We start from the raw sequence: 19,644 nt of genomic DNA, 5'->3' as shown, positions 1-19,644 counted from the left end.
TGAACTACATTTTACCTAGTAAGACGAGAGGAGCCTTAAGCGAACACAGATCGCTTTCCTATGGCACGAGCGCTTTGCTATGCCCCGAACGCTCGTTTACTACTTCGTGATTCATCGGAAACATTCCGTAAGTCTCGCGAAAATCACGATCCGCCTTCGCCGTGCATTCGTGGAGGGAGTACGATTCGATATGTTGCCCTCGCTCAATTTCAGCTTGTTGGCGGTGACAGTATGAAAGCTACTGACGTATGGCTGGCGCCGAGTAATTACATTCAGCGTACGGTTAGTGCTTCTGTTTCGAAATATGTTGTTCATAGGATGTCTTTTTGTAATAGCACTTTCTGGCTCAGCGGAGAAATAATGGCGAACTACCTCGCTCAGCTTGCCTAATAAGCCTCATTTTGGCGCCGCAATTAAATTTTTTCTGTTTCCATTTAACCGCATAATCTTTGTTGTTTTTTCCCGATCCAACCAGCCTCTGGGCTGTGATGGCCTAAGACAGCATAGTATGCTCTCGTTTAAACCCTACGTAAAGCAAATATTTTTTAGACCGCTTACGAAGAAGGAACTTTATGCCATCGTTGTGTGATCGAGCATAGTTTGTAAATATATTGTTAGATGTGAACCTTAGTCCATACAGTGTTTTTACGGAGTTGTCCTATTTTCATTCTGGTCAAATATCGTGTTTGCACTTCAAGGTTGCATCTGCTACTTTCGCAGTTCTAGTCTCTTTTCATTTCAACGTCACAGATTTAGTGCGACGTTAAACCGCTTACATCAAGGCTGAGTGGCTCAGACGGTTGAGGCGCTGGCCTTCTGACACCAGCTTGGCAGGTTCGATCCTGGCTCAGTCCGGTGGTGTTTTAAGGTGCTCAAATACGTCAGCCTCGTGTCGGTAGATTTACTGTCACGTATCCGGTAGCTCGGCGTCTCCGAAAACCGTAAAAGTAGTTAGTGGGACGTAAAGCGCAAATTTTTTAGTCCGCTTACAAAGAAGGAATTTTATACCATCGTTGTGTGATCGAGCATTGTTTGTAAATATATTGTTAGATGTGAACCTTAGTCGCTTTTGTATCGAATGAATCAGTACATAAACAGGAAATGCCTGGTATTTTCTGTTTACCCTGGAAAGTGAACCTACCTGTAATGTATAGTCCCTCCAAAAAGAACGAGTTCACGTTTTTCACATTAATTTATCCGACTTAATTGTAATTATCAAAATATAAATCTCCTTCCCATGTAGTCATCCTATGGATACCCACAAGAATCATCTCTAGGTTCATCTGTTTCCGATAAAAGTGTACCTGCGAGGAAATTGCTTGGTACCATGCGCTCATTCTTTTTGAGCGATCATGCAGCTACGAAACAATTCCTTTTACATTTCTCTGCTCTGTTGCTCATTATGCAGATAAATTGGTCAGTTTTTACAATTTTCTAATAGTAATGATAATTTATATTTTGAATGGCAATCTGAAATGGAATAAGATAATCTCAAAATGATATACCGTACAGATTAATGTATCGAGGTACGTAATTCTTTGTACCGTCGTTGATGACTTGCTTCTGGTTCATCTAGTGCCGTATCAGTCATCTGACGTTGGCGATTACTTTGGCTTAGTTTTATCGATGGTTGCGCGCGGAATAGCGAAATTGTTGATTGTCCGAACCACCGTCGCAATCAAGACTTGCAGGGTCTCCCAGAACGTCTTTTCTCTCGATCTTCCCGTGTATAATCATTACCCCTATGGGTGGGGGACGCAGACAAAGAATACACCCACGGTATCCCCTGCGTGTCGTAACAGGCGATTAAAAGGGGCGACCAAGGGATTTTATTAGAACCATGAAACTACTTGTAATTAGTACAACCACGCGGGGAACTCCATGGGTTGCTTTTACTTGCGCGTAGTACCACTATGTTCGGTACAAAGTAGGTTTGTGGTTAGTAGCGATAGTGTGTGGCTCAGGATGCATTTTACACTACCTGTGATTCGTCCCCCTATATGAAATGGCGTATGGCTTTTAATGCCGGGAGTGTCCGAGGAAAAGTTCGGCTCGCCAGGTGCAGGTCTTTTGATTTGTCTCCCGTAGGCGACCTGCGCGTCGTGATGAGGATGAAAGAACATGAAGACGACACGCTCCCGTGCCAGCGAAATTAACCAATTATGGTTAAAATTCCAGACCCTGCCGGGAATCGAACCCGGGACCCCTGTGACCAAAGGCCAGCACGCTAACCATATAGCCATGAAGCCAGACACCCCTATATGAGCAACACCATGGGATAAGCGACACCATGGTTCTGCCTTGCCTATGTTGAGTACCCACTATGTGAGGAACACCACGGGATAGTGCGGGTGCCTGTGGTTAGTCCACTTCTGTGAAGAACGCCATAGGTTTGCGTTGCTTGTAAATAGCGCCGCAGTGTGCGAAACACCGTAGGTCTGTGTTAAGTGTGCGAATTTCATTACCTGTGAATAATACCATAATGTGTGGAATACCGCGAGTCTACGCTACTTTTGATTAGTACCGCAACATGACAAATAGCATGTTTCTATTTTCCTAGCGATACGTGCCATTATGAGGGGCCGATGACCTGGATTTTGGACCCGTTTCAACTACAACTATCATCGATTGAGTATTGTGTTTTAGAAGCAGTCCCTTGGTCTGTAGTACTATTATTTAACGCTAGTTTCTGGGAATGTGGGGCATTGCTGGTCGGATCCACTGATTGTTTCAACTTCATATCCATCCATCCATCCTTCGTCCTCACGTTTTCGAATCTGGCCAATGGAGGATTATGGATTTTTAAATTGTCATAACATTTCTTCTTTCATTTCGTACTATTAGGGGCCGATGACCTAGATGTTAGGCCCCTTTAAACTACAGGCATCATAATCATGTATAATTATTTGAAGGAGGGTGGCCAATACCGCCTTATTTTGTAATGTCTACCCAGCTGATACGAAGCGTGCGACGGCAGACCCACATCTGAAACGCTTCTAATCTTAGCATGTTAGCTTTTGTCTTAGTGCAAGACTACTCGGTATATACACCACATTGGTGAGCGCATAGCACCATGCTATCCTAAACCGAAGCTGTAATGGTAGTTCTCTGCTAAAGAGTCCGGCTCCGTGGCTAAATGGTTAGTGTGCTGGCCTTTGGTCACAGGCGTCCCGGGCTCAATCCCCGGCAGGGTCGGGGATTTTAACCATCATTGGTTAATTTCATTGGCACGGGGGTTGGGTGTATGTGTCTTCATCATTTCATCCTCATCACGACGGCATGTCGCCTACGGGCGTCAAATCAAAAGACCATCTGGCGAGCCGAGCTTGTCCTCGGACACTCCCGACACTAAAAAGCCGTACCCTATTTCATTCTTCTGCTACAGAGCACTTGACTACGAAAGTTTGTAAATGTTGGCCTGGCCTTCTCAGTGTGGCACTAATTTCTTGCGAATGGTCATAGTTCTCATTAACGGCGCTGCTTGTAGCACAACTTGAAGTGAGACCCTCGAAGCCAAGCAATATATGGGCTAGTTCCGCAAATGGTGTGACTGACAAGGTACGGTATGCGTTCTCTCTCTCTCTCTCTCTCTCTCTCTCCCTCCTATGCATAACGTTGTTTTTTAGCACTTCCATTGCTTAGCACAAGAATGTAAAAGAATAAAATATATTCCAACAAAGGCGCCAGCGAAAATCTCTCTCATTACTGCGCAGCACTCGTAATTTAGGCCTGGGTGTTGCCGAGCCCTGCGCAGTGACTGACAAACGACGGAGCTAGAGCACTTAGTGACGGGAAACTCCCCTGTATGGAGAAGAACCCTGCGTTCCCATCTGACGATAGTCATGCAATGGCAGGAAGGAGTTATTCGAAGTGCGCATTCTTTCGGGGTTTAACTTGGAGTTGTCCGGCTACATGGCTAAATGGTTGGCGTGCTGGTTTTTGGCCCAGGAGCCCCGCGTTCGCTTCCCGGTCAGGACAGGGACTTACCGTAATTGATTAATTCCAACGGCTACGGCTCCGGGGCTTCAGCATTATAATTAATCACAGGTAGGGCCTCATCTTTAGAGATCCGCAGGTCACCTATACGGCGTCAGCTCGAAAGGATAAAAATCACGTCAAAAGCATATTGACCAAAGGACACTGGAGATCAGGAATGGATTATAAAGAACATTGGACGTGGAGTTTAATTTTCGTTTCCCCTTGTCCAGCTCTTGTCACGTCGGGGTGTTAATGGTATACCATCACTCATTTTTAGGCTATTGTTACAGAGGAGTCGCCACTCTCAAAGGCATTTTAGAGCCAGCGATTATTCAGGCCGCCCCATACATGGGGAACAGACGCCCTTGATGCCGCCCCTAACATGGGAGACATGCTGTTGATGCATAATACTCGTACTATTCCCTGAGTACTGGGCTGCTGCCTCTTCCGCAATCTCCACGGTACCGAAGTCCATCTTTTCCGCTGTAGATTCCGTTGAGGTCTCCGCTCGTAACCCTGAACTGAGACCCTTCCCAGATGATACCATGTCAGTGTGCTCTGGAACTCCTATAGGCAGAGACGCCACTCCCTGGACAGGGCTCTCTACGAATAGGGTCCTTGCTACCATAGACTAGGAGGGACACCCTTCCCAATCCTAGCCCTTCAAGTTGCGAATAATACTGATTTCAGGAAGCACAGGCTTTGTGCTTGCTGTAGAGCTAAGAAACTCGGAAGGTTGAATGAAGATCGCCTTTATGAAAGTGACTTGTTCTAGAAGTTTGATACTAGCTTGTAAAACAGTTTTCACTACATGAAACTTAAATTCACAAATTACACCCACGGATTAAGTTTGGGCTTTTACATTTTTGACTGCTGTTGGTGAAAACTACAGCAGTAATTTTAAAAAATGAACTTAACATTCCCTTGTTAATATTTATTAATCCATTAGAAGCTTTTGAAATACATAGCGACAAGCACCAGCAGTCAATATTCTTACGTTCTATTTCACGCTCTTAGCTTCATGAAACTTCAAATTATGTACGCTTTCTACTGAAGGTGAACAATTTAAATATTTTCCGTAAACAGTCTTCTTACATGCAATTTGGCAAGAAATTAGCCATACTTTTTTTTTTTTCATTCTCTAGGAACCTTACAGGCAATATAATGCCACATTACATGTCGAGATTCACAATCTCAAAATGGAACATAGTATTATTTATTTCCCGTCAATTCTCTTTCAGCATAGTCTAAAACCAACATTTTCCATATTTTTGACATATCGTCTTCTTGGACTGTTCAGCAGTGAGAGGGCTCAAAGGTCCCGTCAGCATGAACGTGGCACCAGTGCTGAGCGTCGCTACAAACGGAGTCATCGACGTTCCCCTACATCGAGCAATCATCGCCGGCACCATCGTCGCCATCATGGTGGCCATGGTGGTCATTCCCGTCGCCACAGAGAAGTTCTGGAGCACAGTCGTCGTTCTTACACATCCAGTCAGGTTAGTGTTGGCAAATGGCATGGGGGCTATTTAAAAATTCCCATTTTGCTTTTCCCATAGTTGCAGCTACCACCACAGGTTCGGCATTGCGTTATATTCCACTGTTGCTTTAATGTATGTGCTAAGCTTAATCAAAATCATGGCACCACAGGGATAATGTTCGAGTAACAATATTAACTGTCGTCTTCGTATGTTTGTGTCCTTTTGATTTTCAGTTGCGGGGGTATTTGAATTCTCAGAACACATTAAGTAGCCTGCTGGAGTATTTGTTACAAGTATTCTTGAAACAAATGTTGATAACTGTTAAGAATTATGAAGGTGATGGAGCTGATATTTGCAATCCTTGAAGTTCTTGTTACTCCAGATCATGCTTGAATATCTTGTTAAAATGATGATCAAGAACATGTTTATTAATTAAAAAAGGTTAAATTTAGACTTCAAGTGGACATGTCTGGAAACCAGTTGTTAGTCCCGTGCGAACAGCCTAAAGGTTTCTCCAGCAGCGTTGCGCTGCGGAGGTAGAAGTGCTGTTCGTTACCGCTGTGGGTTTCATACTCTTCTTCCGTTGGCTATTTTTGGCTGCCAAACTATTTTAGTAGTGGCACCGTCACATCTTGGCATTATCGAGAGCGCGTGTGCACGACTAGATGGCTGGCCAGTGTGTGGCAAACGCACTGGCCAAACCATGTTCTGAGGCACCGTGGGTGGTAAGAGAATTTGTTAGGGGTGTTACTGTTTGGGGGAGTCGTTAGTTATTTTGCTGCTCATTTAAACGCAGAGAATAACTAGATGCTTCGAAGAATCCTTTATTGAAACTTTCGTATGTGACGCATCGCTTTCCGCGGAACCAATGCCAAACTTAGATTTTGCTTGTGGTTTATGACTTTACAGTAGTAAGCACATGGTATAATAGTTATGGTGATCAGTGGTGTGCCGATTTTAAATTGTATTTGAGTGAAAATGTAATTTTGTAAAACGTTTACGGGCACGACACTAAGAAATGGAAGCGGATTGGTCTCTTCCCTTGGGCCCCATGGCTGATATGGTAGAATCTCCTTTAGCCCTGTACTGTCATCAGCTACCTGAACCACAAACTGTCTACTGCCAGCCCTGCCAGCCCCACCAGCTGCTGCATCAACAAGTGTGCGAGCTCTCCCTTCAACAGCAACAGCCGCCATCATGGTGGCCTATGGTGGACTTACCCCCAGGCAGTGTACCCCGGCTGTCTTGGACATGGATTCCGTGTATGGAACCTGAGGTAGAATGTTGCAAATAGCTAGAATCTTGTTTCACATTCCATTTCAGCATTTGTATAAGTACCTTTGCTTTTTTTTTTTTTTTTTTTAAATGAAATATTTGCCTTTCTTTTTCCTTCTTGCGCTCTTTGTTCACTTTGTGTTTGCCCCTTTTGCTTGAAAATTAACTATCATAGCACACAAACATATTTACGACAGCCAAAATTGTCTAACAGAATATGCGCACATATCTCGAAATAAAATTACGTGCATGGCTGTGTGCACGGTGGTGTAAAATACCTCTACATATTCATTTTCCTGTTTGTTTTACGCACGGGTTCACGCAGTTTCCTTTTTCATTGGCCGAATATGCGAATGGAAAGTTTTAGCTGAGGCAGTACATGCGGTATCGGGTCGCATGAAAGGACGTGGGTTCGATTTCCCCTCAGGAAATTGGAAACTTATAAGAAACGAGGTTTCGATTTCTGGGGGCGCACATGGCTGTGATGTTCACTCCCCCCCCCACACACACACACCAAGAATGAATATAAAACTAATTTCTGGGAGCAAAGGCGGCCGGGCCGGTATACAGTTTACCGTTCTCTCTCTTTAGGGGCGAGGTTACAGGGAGTGAAAACCTTTATCTTACCCTCCCCTCCCCCAACGGCCTTCATGGTCTTTAAGGAGATGGCCGTGCTTGACTTTGGCTTTTACCTCGGTAATTTCAAGGACACCTAATCTCGTTGTACGCTGTAGGGACAGCGCATAGGTTTTTCGGCTGGTGTATCTCTTTTAGGACTAGACTTAACGATAGAACCAAGTAGATTGGTTTGTGTAAATTTGTTCTTTGTTTATTGAATTTGAGGAAGTCTGGTAACAATAGAAAGTAAGGCTACTGGTTTAGTTCGTTTGTTCATGGTGTACACTTTCGTTGCTACATTGCCGATCATTCTGCGTGTGGACTATTTGTTCGTTATTATATTATTTTGTCTTCCATCATATGCTACCAGAAAAAGTACGATCTAGAATAAATCTGTCATCGACCTAATGGTGGGAGTGCGTGGAACCATTCCTCGTCTCTTCTCGTATTTCTGCCGAACTTTTTTGTACAAACTGGCCATCTCAGAAGATATCAGTGCTGACCCTGAAAGGATCGATCTTGATCTTCAGGAATCACTGCTACTGAGAAGCATCCAAAGAAAAAAGAAATGAAAATGTTGTCGCCGGGCGAGTTGGCCGTGCGGTTAGGGGTGCAGGGCTGTGAGCTTGCACCCGGGAGATAGTAGGTTCGAACCCCACTGTCGGCAACCCTGAAGATGGTTTTCCGTGGTTTCCCATTTGTTCACCAGGCAGATGCTGGGGCTGTAGCTGAAGGCCACGGTTGCTTTCTTCCCACTCCTAGGATTTTCCTACCCCTTGGTCGCCATAAGACCTGTGTCGGTGCGATTTTAAGCCAATTGTAAAATGCAAAATGTTGTTCAATAAATGGTTTAAGTATACTGTCTGATGGCAAACCAGGAATTTGGGAAGTGTAAGGTGAATACCAGTATGTCTTAGTTGATATAAAATTCCCTGGGTACAAGCACGGCTTAAAGAAGCTGTAAAGTTAATGCAAGAGTTTTGTCTTTACTTACCCTATAAAAGGGATTGCTTTTGTAGATGTGAAACACATTTAAATGATTACATTCACTAAAAAATACTGATTTTTTTTTTTTTTTTCCTAATACAATAGAACTACACAAGTTTGGTAGGAAATTGTGTATTGGCCAAATGTATAATAAATAGGACGGGAAATGTTGGAAAGGCCTCGTCAAGGGATGAGGTGTACACTGTTCAATGTAGTCCTACCTACACAAGACCACTTAGCTTTATCGTCAGGAACTATGCAACAAAATGGTTCTTTATGAAGAGAGAGGGGTTGGAACAACATGCAGTCTTAGATAGTGGTGATCGGTAATTTATTGACTTTCTACATGTCATATTATTTGAAGTTTATATGTAGGGTATGTATATCATATTAGCTGATATAATCTCCGTTCGTTGGCTGTGGGGGGAAACCACAAACTTACGGGTGCTTGTTAAGGGTTCTCTGAAAGAGTGCTTGACAACACTAGTTGTTTTTTGGTTGATGTAGATAACATTGATTGCTTTCCTTTAAGTACAGGATTGTTTTACGAAAACGTTCCTTCTACTTCTACACTCCAAGCTAGTTCAGCCTATTAATGAGCAAAATCACCTGATCCTGTATATAGTATTCATTCTGAAAATGAGGATGCTGAATAATCACTTCAGTTGAAGAGTAATTTGGCATATAAGATTCCTATCTGGGGGATAGTGGGGCTGCAGGCTACCTCCTGGTTCAATTCCTGTTCAGGCTGGGGATTTTTACTTGTATCTGAGGGCTGGTTCAAGATCCAGTCAGCCTACTTGAGATTGATTGAGATATCCGACAGTGAGATAGTGGACTTGATCTGAAAAGCCAAGGCTAAGGGCGGAAAAAGTCCACTCGACACTCCATGTCGTACGATGTCGGCATGTAAAAGATCTCTGGTGATACATTCGGTATTTACCCGACAAAATTAATTAAATCTCAGCCATAGACGCCCAAGAGAGATCTGGTTTACTCTGCCATCTAGCACCTAGGACCTAGAGTAAAACGGAACGTTGAAATTGGCGAGCAGACAGCCAGATGGCGTCAAATCGAAATGTCTGCACACGGTAGCTGAGGCCATACGATTATTATTATTATTATTATTATTATTATTATTATTATTACCTCCGTCCATTTATTTAAATAATAAAATGAGTTACTAGTACCATTCAGTTGTATTGTGTAGAAGAATCGGATATGTCATGAATAAAGTTTTCAGTTTAATTATATACCTCTCTTTTACTTGTCAACAGTTATTTCAGAGTAGGTAAATAATTGATCGGCAATCTGCTCTCTGGGAAACTTCCCTAAATGCATATAAGCAGTGATTGAGTGTTGGTTGGCGACCGTGTGGCCCTTAGCTGAATCTGGGCATTCCTTCCTCTCACTTGTGCCAGGGGCTCCTTACTTTCATCTATCCTATACAGACTTCCTTAGTCAGTTCTTGTTCTTTTCCAACACTGACAGCATTAAGTTTTGAGTCATTTAGTGACGGAACAACTTTGCCGTTTGGAGAAAATTGTGGTAAATTTTAATTTAAGTCTTGATAAATTTGGTGAGCCAAGTAGTCAGCATTGCGCTTTTTGTGTGCGTGTAATGCAATGCATCTATGCATTTTAAGTAATGGCATGAGTTTGTATTTTTGGATGGCCTATCAGAGACTGATGTTCTCACCCACACATTTCCTGTAAGGGAATGGAGATAGGTAATTTTAATTTCCCTCTGAGTTGACATTTGGATCACTTTTCATTTGATTATTTCGAACGCATTCACTGTTATAGTGTCCCATTAATTTGAATGGAGTTCCAAATGAATAATTGAAAAATAATAAAATTAAATATTCCAGTAAGTGATTATTTTGTATTTAATTATCCCATCACTAACAAAATTCATCACACCGACACACTTCGCCTCTTATCTGCAGGCCTTCCGGTTGAGCAGCGGTCGTATGTGAGGCTAAGGTCCACGAGGGCGGTAGCAGCATTGTTTTGTTTCTTGTATGCAAATCGTCAACCTGTATGTGGAGGTTGGACCTGAGTAATTTTGTTCTCTCTCTCAAACGTGTTGGTACAGAATTGTGTGTAAATTTGGCAAACATAACCTTAGATCCTTTGCGGTAAATCCTGATTGCATTCTGCACATCACCCCCAGATAAACTATTGTGCTAGAAAATTGATTTCGCTGCACAGTTTTTGAGTCTCATTTTGTTGTGCATATATCATACTTAAAATTACTAATATCATACTAGATGTTGCTGAAGTGTTTTTTTGCCCAAAAAGTTCCGAGCTGCTTTGAAGGACACAGGCTGGCTTGGTTTTGATTGCATAAGTTCGGTCACAGGAGACGGATGATGCATACCGCCCTGTTGGTCCTATGATGGTCAGAAGTTTGAGTCTACAAAATAGTTCATTGTTCATTTCTTGCTGTTAAATTCTCTCTTCATACTTCGTAAGATATAAGCCAATTACTAGGGCTTTAATACTGATGATTTTTTATCTTATTGGTAAGTGCAATTTATTGCAGAATTGAATATAAATCTATTCACAATCAGGCTATTTGTTAGTGTAGTGAAACTTTTTAAGTTTGGTCTTAAATTGCAGATGTTCTTCATGGTGGAAATTTTTTCATTGGAAAACTGTCAGCCAGTGACATAGTTTAAGCACGCTCCTCTAATATCAATTGAAATGGAAAAGAGCTTCTTGATATAAAAGTCTTTGTTAGCAGACAACAAGCAATTGTTTTTTGCTTTGAAAATCTACAAGTGGTGATTATTATGTTTTGCAATTCAGGACTGATCAAATGAACACTTATTGATTGGTATTTACATAGAATGAAAATTGCAGATCACTTAATTTGTTTTGTATTGGATAATACTTCTCAATTTAAACTTTGTTACATAAACTTGAACTTTGCTAAATTACATTGTTTATTCTCTTAAAATCTGACACCAAAATGAAGTATTAAAATGTTCATAGTTTTAAGTGTCCAGTGAGCCGATAAGGAGCCATGTGTATGTTGTGTCCCACTGAGCCGCGCTCGTTCACGAGTCTTTCGACGTGCCATGATTCACTGTCTCGCTGCAGGGGAAGCTCGGCTCCCCGTAAATGTCCAGTGAGTGCGCCACTCAGCACTGTCTGCTGGGAGTAAGCTGAATCGTGTGCTGTGAGCTCGCCGTTCCTGTGAATCGATTCACTCGGACACTTGAATGAATTGATACACTGCTTCGAATCATGCATTCAGTAGTCAACACTACACCATTCGCACTAATGCAACCCCACACCATCAGGGAGCCACCTCCAGGTTTCACAGTAGCTGTCAAGATTCTTCTCTTCAAGTTCAGAATTAGTTTTCCTCCACACTACCACTAGTCTGTCTGACCTGAAGAGGGTAAATTTACTCTATCGGTAAAAGCGACTGTCTTCCAATCCTAATCGCTGTAATTTTTGTGCTCTTTAGCGTACGCAAATCTCTTATTCTGTTGGCCTTACTGCTGTACGGCTTTCTACGGGCTGTTCTGCCCACATATCCTCTTTCGTGTAGCACATTGCGGATGGTTTCAGATGACGCTTGCACTTCTACATCTTGTTGTAATGCAGTTGCTATCTTCGGCGCACTTAGTTGAGGATTTTGGGCCACTTCACGCACTATTTGCCGTTTGTCTTGTACTGATAACTTCGAGGGGCTGCCACTTCTTGGTCTATTTTCTATTGTCTGCTCTTTTGTAGCTGTACAGAATATTTTTATCTGTTTTAACAGCACTTCCAATAATTTCACTTATGTCCTTGAAAGATTTACCTTTTTGAAATAATCGCACTGCAATCCTCCTTTCTTCCACGGTTGTTTCTTTAATTTTCCTTCCCATTGCTAGCTGAACGCGGAAACAGTGCTGAATATTACCTTCCAACGTGTCAGCACAGACATAATGAGCCCGAGTTGCGGCGGACAGTACAATGTCACGATGATATTGTTTTACCAGACCAGTACTTCTTTGGCGTGTAATGAGACTAATGACGCACGCCGTCGTATTACTGGTCCGTTTGCAAACAGCATGAGTCTCCTTGGCTCCATATTCAACCTATTGGTGTACTTGACTTTCGTGCATATCTACATACGTGTAATTCCATTATATATACCATTATTTGTACTATACTATTCTGTTCATACCACGGTTATGGGCAGACCAATACTTTTTTGAGCCACTGTATGTACCCAAACACAACTCAACCATCACCGCTCTCCCTCTCCAACCTTTTCCTCAAGGAGTAGGAGGTAATTCGGCCTTCAGAAGACTTCACCACATGCTGCTTCCAGGCCGGAAAACATAGCTGCAATTATCTTAGTGCAGTGCGCAGAAGCATTAGCCCCCTCCTTGTGCGCCTTGTTCAACTTATCAATTAACAGTGGCTATGTACCCAGGGCATGAAAGTGTGCAAACGTAGTACCAATTTTCAAAAGTGGATGAGGAGATAACATTGATAATTATAGGCCGGTGGCAATGACATGGGGGCCGATGACCTGCGATGTTAGGCCCCTTAAAACAAGCAAGCAAGCAATAACATGGCTCATTTGTGAGAGTATGGAGCGATTAGTAGCAAGGAACATGTTTGAATTCTTACGGGAAGGAGACCTGATCGGCTATACTCGGCGATTCCTCCCGGGGAGTTCTTTTTGCAACCAGTCTTTTCGTCCATTTCCTTCTAGAATCGCCTTCCCATCTCGATTGCCATTGTTGCATTCTGCAACTAAGAACCAAAGCCTTTGCCCGCCTCCTTCCTAGCTCTCCTTGCGTGATACTGTTGGCTACTGAATGAATGATTCGAAGCAGTGTATCAATTCATTCAAGTGTCCGAGTGAATCGATTCACAGGAACGGCGAGCTCATGGCACACGATTCAGCTTACTCCCAGCGGACAGTGCTGAGTGGAGCACTTACTGGACGTTGACGGGGAGCCGAGCTTCCGCTGCAGCGATACATGCAGTGAGCCATTGTACACTGAAAGAATCGTATGCTATAATGGACTCTCGAGCTCAGCTCATTTGAAAATAATACCCATTTGCATTCACTGTCCTCTTCTTACAGGGAAGTTTTAATAATAGCAGGATTTATTTGCAGTGTTATAAAGGTAGTCAAAACATAATTCTAATCTTTGTATTATAACTTACAGTAGTTGACATTTGACAATTAAACTCGACTCTAGCCTGCCCTATAACTATGAGCCATGCTCATGACTACTCAAAAGTACCTGTTTCATATTGGGAAGAACGGATCAGTATTTTCTCAGTTCATATGTCACATCGTTGCACAAGACTTCAATCATATGTGGACAGACGCAATAAGTTAACCAACAGTATGATGAATCAGAAAACCAGAAAAACATCTTGGGTAGCCTATACAAAATATGACGATTTAAAAAAATCCTCATCTGATAGAAAAATACCTATTTTCAAAAATGACTGAGCGAGTTGTCGTGCGGTTAGTATCGCATAGCTATGCGCTTGCGTTCGGGGGATGGTGGGTTCGAATCCCACCGTCGGCAGCCGTTAAGATGGCTTTCGGTAGTTTCCCCATTTTCACACCAAGAAATGCTGGGACTGTACGTTAATTCAGGCCATGGCTGCTACCTTCCTAATCCTAACGTTTCCCACCCTGCGTCGCCGGAAACCTGCGATGTATTAGTGACTAGCAATTTTTCTAAGGAAGGAGTTCATAGCATGAAGACCAGATGGCAGCTGCGAGCACTGAATGCTGTTGCTGGTGTCTTACCAGCACATACTACACAGATACAGTAGGAGCGGTGACTAATGTGCCGTGAATCGGATCACTATCGATTCAGTAACGTGAACGGAATCAAATTGATCGATTCACTAAAATGAATCGAATGTCCCATCACTATTGCGTGAGCAAAATTTCTTGTCTTTCGTGAGCCAACAAGTCAGTAGGAGCTGCTGCTGCTACTACTACTACTACTACTACTAGAATCGCAGGTTCTGATACTGTACGATATGCGCGTGCAATTAGTAAAACTGCTCTCCGTTGTACAGCCGCAGTTCTTATCCAATACTTCGTAATTTTTAACGATTCAGCCCAAATTTCCGAACCGTATAGAAGTATCGATTTGACAGTCGACATGAGAAGCCGCCTTCTTAACGAAAGTTGTTGATGACTGGCAGTGTTACTTGGATCAACCAGATGTGATTCAGGTAGACTGCCTGTCACTTGATTGGAGCAAAGCCTTCGACCAAGTGCCGCATGAACGACTGTTAAAGCTACAACAGCTCGGTATACGAGGTAGATTATTGATGTGGCTGAGGTCCTTACTGGAGGATCGAACATAGTGTGTGGTATACGGAGGGGCCCGGTCACAATCTATCAGTGACATCAGTAGTAGTTTAAGGTTCTGTGATCGGTCCCCTGCTGTGGTTCGTGTTTGTGCTCAATCTGCAGATATGCACAATATGCAGATGACACGATTCTGTATGAGTGTGTAAAGAGCATAGAAGACAGTAGAAAACTACAACCAGACCAGCAAAATTTATCTGTATGGTGTTCCTGGAATGGGCTAAACATAAATTTATTTATGTATTTACGTGAATATATTAGGACAAGTAGATCAAGAAACTGCATAGAGTACACACGTGAATGAAATAAGAATGTAATGCCGCAGTCTGCAAATATAAAACTTTTAGGATTAATTATTTCTAGGGATTTGAAATGGAGCCTGCAGACGGAGGAGGCAAGGCGAAAAGCGATAAAAGTCATGGGATTTCTTAGCTGGAACAGAAAAGGCTTTAAATCAGGGGCCCTTCGAACAGACTACCTCAATATGGTAAGACCCATACTAACCTATGGTTTTCCTGCCTGCAGTCCCACCACAGTCACAAATCTAAACAAACTTCAGAAATGACTTACCGCTCCCATCTTCATTCGGCTAACCTCCCGTCAATAGAAAGCATTGTCAAAGGAACTGACTTGATCTTCCTCCGAAAATCCCTCGCCGGCTCCATTAACCTTGACCCGCTTCGCCGCCCTGTCCCTTCGTTCTGGCCGCGCAGTCGTTAATCTTGACCCTCCATTTGCCCGCACAACTTCCTACCAATCCGGTTACTATGGCCGCTTTGCACATCTCTGGAATGAGCTACCACCTAAAATAAAAGCCTAGTCTCGAACGCAGTTTACAAACCATGTTAAAACATGACTCCGTGTGTGCATGCGCGGGAGTGAAAGGTACAAAGTGTCGAGTGAATGAATTACTGTAAGAGTGTAAATGTGTGAATAATATAATTATTGTATATATTAGCTTAGGTATGTGAAGCAACTAATGTACATAGGGCTTGCCCTTTTTCACTAGACCATTCATATAATCTGTATGATTTGTTGTAAATAATAATAATAATAATAATAATGTGAATAATAATAAAACAAACCATTTCACCAAAACAAAATTCAACATCCAAGTACTTGGGATGTGAAACTTCCACAGTCTGTTAAGTCACTTAGGGCCTGTACTACGACAACCAGATCAAAGTGCGGTTTAAGTTTATGTGGCAGTTTGCACATTTATCTGAAGTTCGGTTGAAAGCTCGTACTACGACGTTCGTTTATGTGCAGTCTGGGAGAATATTCTTGAGGTTAGCTATGCCGAAGTTGTAGTGGCAGTTAACGCTCTTATCTGGGACTTTGCTCCTATCGAGGACACTACTGTAAGAATCAAGATGGCTACACATCAAGATAAATCTACATCTGCATGATGTTGTACGAAATTTAAGTTGTTACAATGTAATCTATGTATTTATTTATAAAGTATGTCATGCTTCCTGTCCAGCTATCACAAAATTCTTAAACGATTTCACAATCTAGCATGTTGTTGCTACTGACTATATAAGTTGCACACAAGCAAGTCACCAGCAAGCTTAATGGGTAGCCGTGGTCGTTAGGGCAACATCGTTTGCTACTGTGCAGTTCTTTGTGGGTTAGTCTCTCAATAGCGAAGTATTTTTTTTTTACCTTCTAAATGTTAGTCAGTAGGGTACTAGAGGTGATTGTACACATTTCCTAATCATTAGAATGCGTGTCAAAAGCGTGTGTTCTATTCCAAATCAGTCCTGGAGTAAAGGTATATGACGTTGAACATGGCGATTCGTCCGTCGAGTGAGGATGTTAAGGAGGTTATATTTCTTTGACTTCATAACAACTTGCTACTAAGTATTTACACTAAAGCGAGATGAACGCTTGCCAGTTACTATTCTCACATTGTATTGAAAAGAAAGAAACTAACTACTTATTCAGTGAGCAAGCAATAAATTGAATTAATAATTAAATTAATGATCCTACGCTGCATCAGTGGTTATTAATAACGAATATAAACTTTACTTTCGCCGTAACGCGCATCCTCGTGAATAGTACTAGACAAAAAAAGATACATAACCTGAATCTTAGCTTTTGCGTCCAGGTTACATTTTCAGTCTTTTTATTTTCTATAACAGTTTCGTTACATTTTAACATTCCTGCGTATGTGTAGATTTCAGTCCTAATTTTGTTTTTGACCTGAACTTCCACATTATAGCTTAATAAGAGTCTGATATTGGATTCTAGTAATACAATTTCAAAAGATCTAAACAAACGAAAACACCAGGGAACACGTACATCACCGCGCTAAATTTCACTATATTTTCAGTAACCTTATAACCAACCCAATAAAAATGTTACTACATCTTCCGCATTACAATACCGCCGTTAAAATCCGTTGGTAGTACGCAAGAAAATATTTAACTTCTAGTTTGCAAAACTGCAGCCTACGTATCTAGCTGTTTACCTGACAGTCGTAGTACAGGGCCTTAGTTTTTCCGGCTTGAACAGTATTTTCTGTACATTCCGTTGCTTTGAGAAAAAAAATACTGCAATGTATTCGAAACGTCGGCCAATTGTACGGAATGTACAGAAAAAACAACGGCTCAGTCCGGTAGAAGTGAAAATAATCGCCAAATACTGGACAGGACACGGAACTTTTTCGTAACAGTCCGGTAAGGTAACTCATATAAGATTCTCAAGAGATGCCTGAATTTTATCCTGGAAATAAGTTATTTTTAAACATGCTACTATTACGTGTACGATTCATTTGGTCAATCCAGGACTTAGGCTTACTACTTGGTTTACGTCCGGTGCTATGTTAGTGGACCGGCCACGCGGTATGGGGATAGCGTGTCTCCCTCTTATCCCGAGGCTCCGGGTTTGATTCCCGGTCAGGTCAGGGATTTTTACCTGGATCTGAGGGCTGGTTCGAGGTTCACTCAGCCTGCGAGATTGCAACTGAGGAGCTGTCTGACGGTGAGATGGCGGCCTCGGTCTAGAAAGCAAAGAATAACGGCCGAGAGGATTTGTCGTGCTGACCACCCGACACCTCACAATCTGCAGGCCTTCGGGCTGAACAGTGGTCGCCTGGTAGGCCATGGTCCCTCGGGGTTGTTGTGCCATGGATTTGGTTTGGCTACGTTATTGGGTTCCTTAACCAGGTACAGTAGCGCGCTGAATCTATTGGCTGCAGAGTTCGTCAGGCGGTCAGTCCTTGATAATACACTGGTTCCTTTAGTTTTAAAGTTTTTTTCTTGTAAACAGCTCGCTAACCCTTTGAACGATCATCTCGCATTCCATTCTGAATTCGCTCTATTTTTATTATACACACTCAAATTCTCTAAAATTCATATTGCCCTGTCGGTGATGTGACCACACTGTGGTGGTGACTGTACTTGGTCCACTGATGTGCTCCCCGTCATCTCTCAACTGCCACAAACTCTGTAGTGCGTCTGTACCTTAAAAAGACTGAGTGTTAAATGGGGCGCACTGATGCCAGATCTAGTGCACATGCAAAGTTGTGCAAGACAAAAACTCTTGCGAATGTGTGTTTTTAGTGAAAACCTCGAGACTTCCGGTCTATTTGTTTCATATAATTGTACATCATGCCTTTACGGATCGAACGACAGTACGATTATTTAGGGCTAAGTTCAGGTCGCGATTTAAATGCACACATAATAAACTATAATTTTTAAATTTAATTTTACATTTTAGTATTTTCACGAATATAATTGTTAGAAAGTTAATACTTAACTCTTTGAGCACCCGGTAGCTTCTGTTATGTCTTTAACTGCCTAGGTAACGTCCATTTTCTTCAAGTAAGGATTAAATATGTTCAGTACTATAATTAGTTCTTTATGGCACAGTTTGCCAGTACTATTCTCATTGAGAGAATTAAGAATATAGAAATTAGAAACCGTAGTGTTTATATTATTTGTATATTTTTATATTATTTAGTATAATATAAAATTCAAACCATTTATAAGGAACACGTCAACCATGCTACCCAATAGTTTTTGTTTTAAAAAAACAATTTCAGACATTTATAAACATTTCTTCACGCTTTGTCAACAGTAACTTTTGTTTCCATTAGTTTTTTAAGTATTTAATTTACAAAAAAAAAAAAAAGCTTCGTTACGAAGAATTGGCTGTCCAGTGAAAAGATTTTCTATCAGTACCAAGCTATCAAAATCGTTCTGAACGTTGGTTTTTGTTATATATCGCGTGATAAGTTACTCATCTGTTGACTAATCCGCCCCAGAACAACGTAATTGTGAAAAATATGCCCTGTATTAATTACTGTAGTTATTACTTCATTTGATATCAGGAGTAGAAAATTCTGTTTACGCATCAAAATTGCAGGGTATTTGCCAACACTTCTGAGTACGCTGCATGCTGGGAAACTATGTCGTAAATGGTGGCTTCATTTAATTTAAATACTGTAATAATAGCATTTTACAGCAGTTTATCCGGCAGGAACAGTCGTGGCTCGCTTTTAGGAAGCGAAACGGAAGGTTTCCCTGTTCGTCCCGGGGTAGAGGTGCAGTGTTATTAAAATAAGACAGTATCCTAACTCGCACTGATATACCAGCGCTTACATAAATATCTTCGTACATTTGTAATTTAGTGCATATTTATTTTTCATGCCCGTTTTACCGCAACTGATGATTTTGTATTGTCTCTTGTAATGGCAGTCTCCTCCCCAACCTAGCTGTCTCGTGAGCTGCTGCTTGTCTTATATCCTTACGCTGAGAGACGGACTTCTTTCTTTGGATAACTGCGACAATGCGCAGCTAGTGACAGATGCAAGCGTTCATTTAAACGTAAACAGAAGCACGCCACACGCTGACTGCGCGACCTGGTAGCCGGTTTTACATCTGGTGGGGTCTGTCTAGTGTCCTCCTTGAATTTTTAAACAAACAGTACTGCATGC

At 42.0% G+C, this 19,644-nt stretch overlaps 1 protein-coding gene across 4 annotated transcripts in view; it reads left to right on the top strand.

Moving 5' to 3' along the window:
* The window catches only part of LOC136858677 (serine/threonine-protein kinase Doa), a 283,440-nt gene that overhangs the window by 116,619 nt on the left and 147,177 nt on the right, over nucleotides 1-19,644 (top strand). For 2 of the 4 annotated variants that reach the window (XM_068225659.1, XM_068225662.1), the window contains one exon: nucleotides 5,279-5,477. In XM_068225659.1, the coding sequence (XP_068081760.1) occupies nucleotides 5,279-5,477 (199 nt within the window). Of the gene's footprint in view, nucleotides 1-5,278; nucleotides 5,478-6,094; nucleotides 6,736-19,644 lie in introns of those variants that run through there. The other 2 variants (XM_068225660.1, XM_068225661.1) reach the window with 2 other exon arrangements.

The sequence above is a fragment of the Anabrus simplex genome, chromosome 1, assembly GCF_040414725.1.
Source record: "Anabrus simplex isolate iqAnaSimp1 chromosome 1, ASM4041472v1, whole genome shotgun sequence".
Lineage (NCBI taxonomy): Eukaryota > Metazoa > Arthropoda > Insecta > Orthoptera > Tettigoniidae > Anabrus > Anabrus simplex.
Note: the sequence above shows the minus strand (reverse complement) of the source record. Positions and strands in the feature narration are given on the sequence as shown.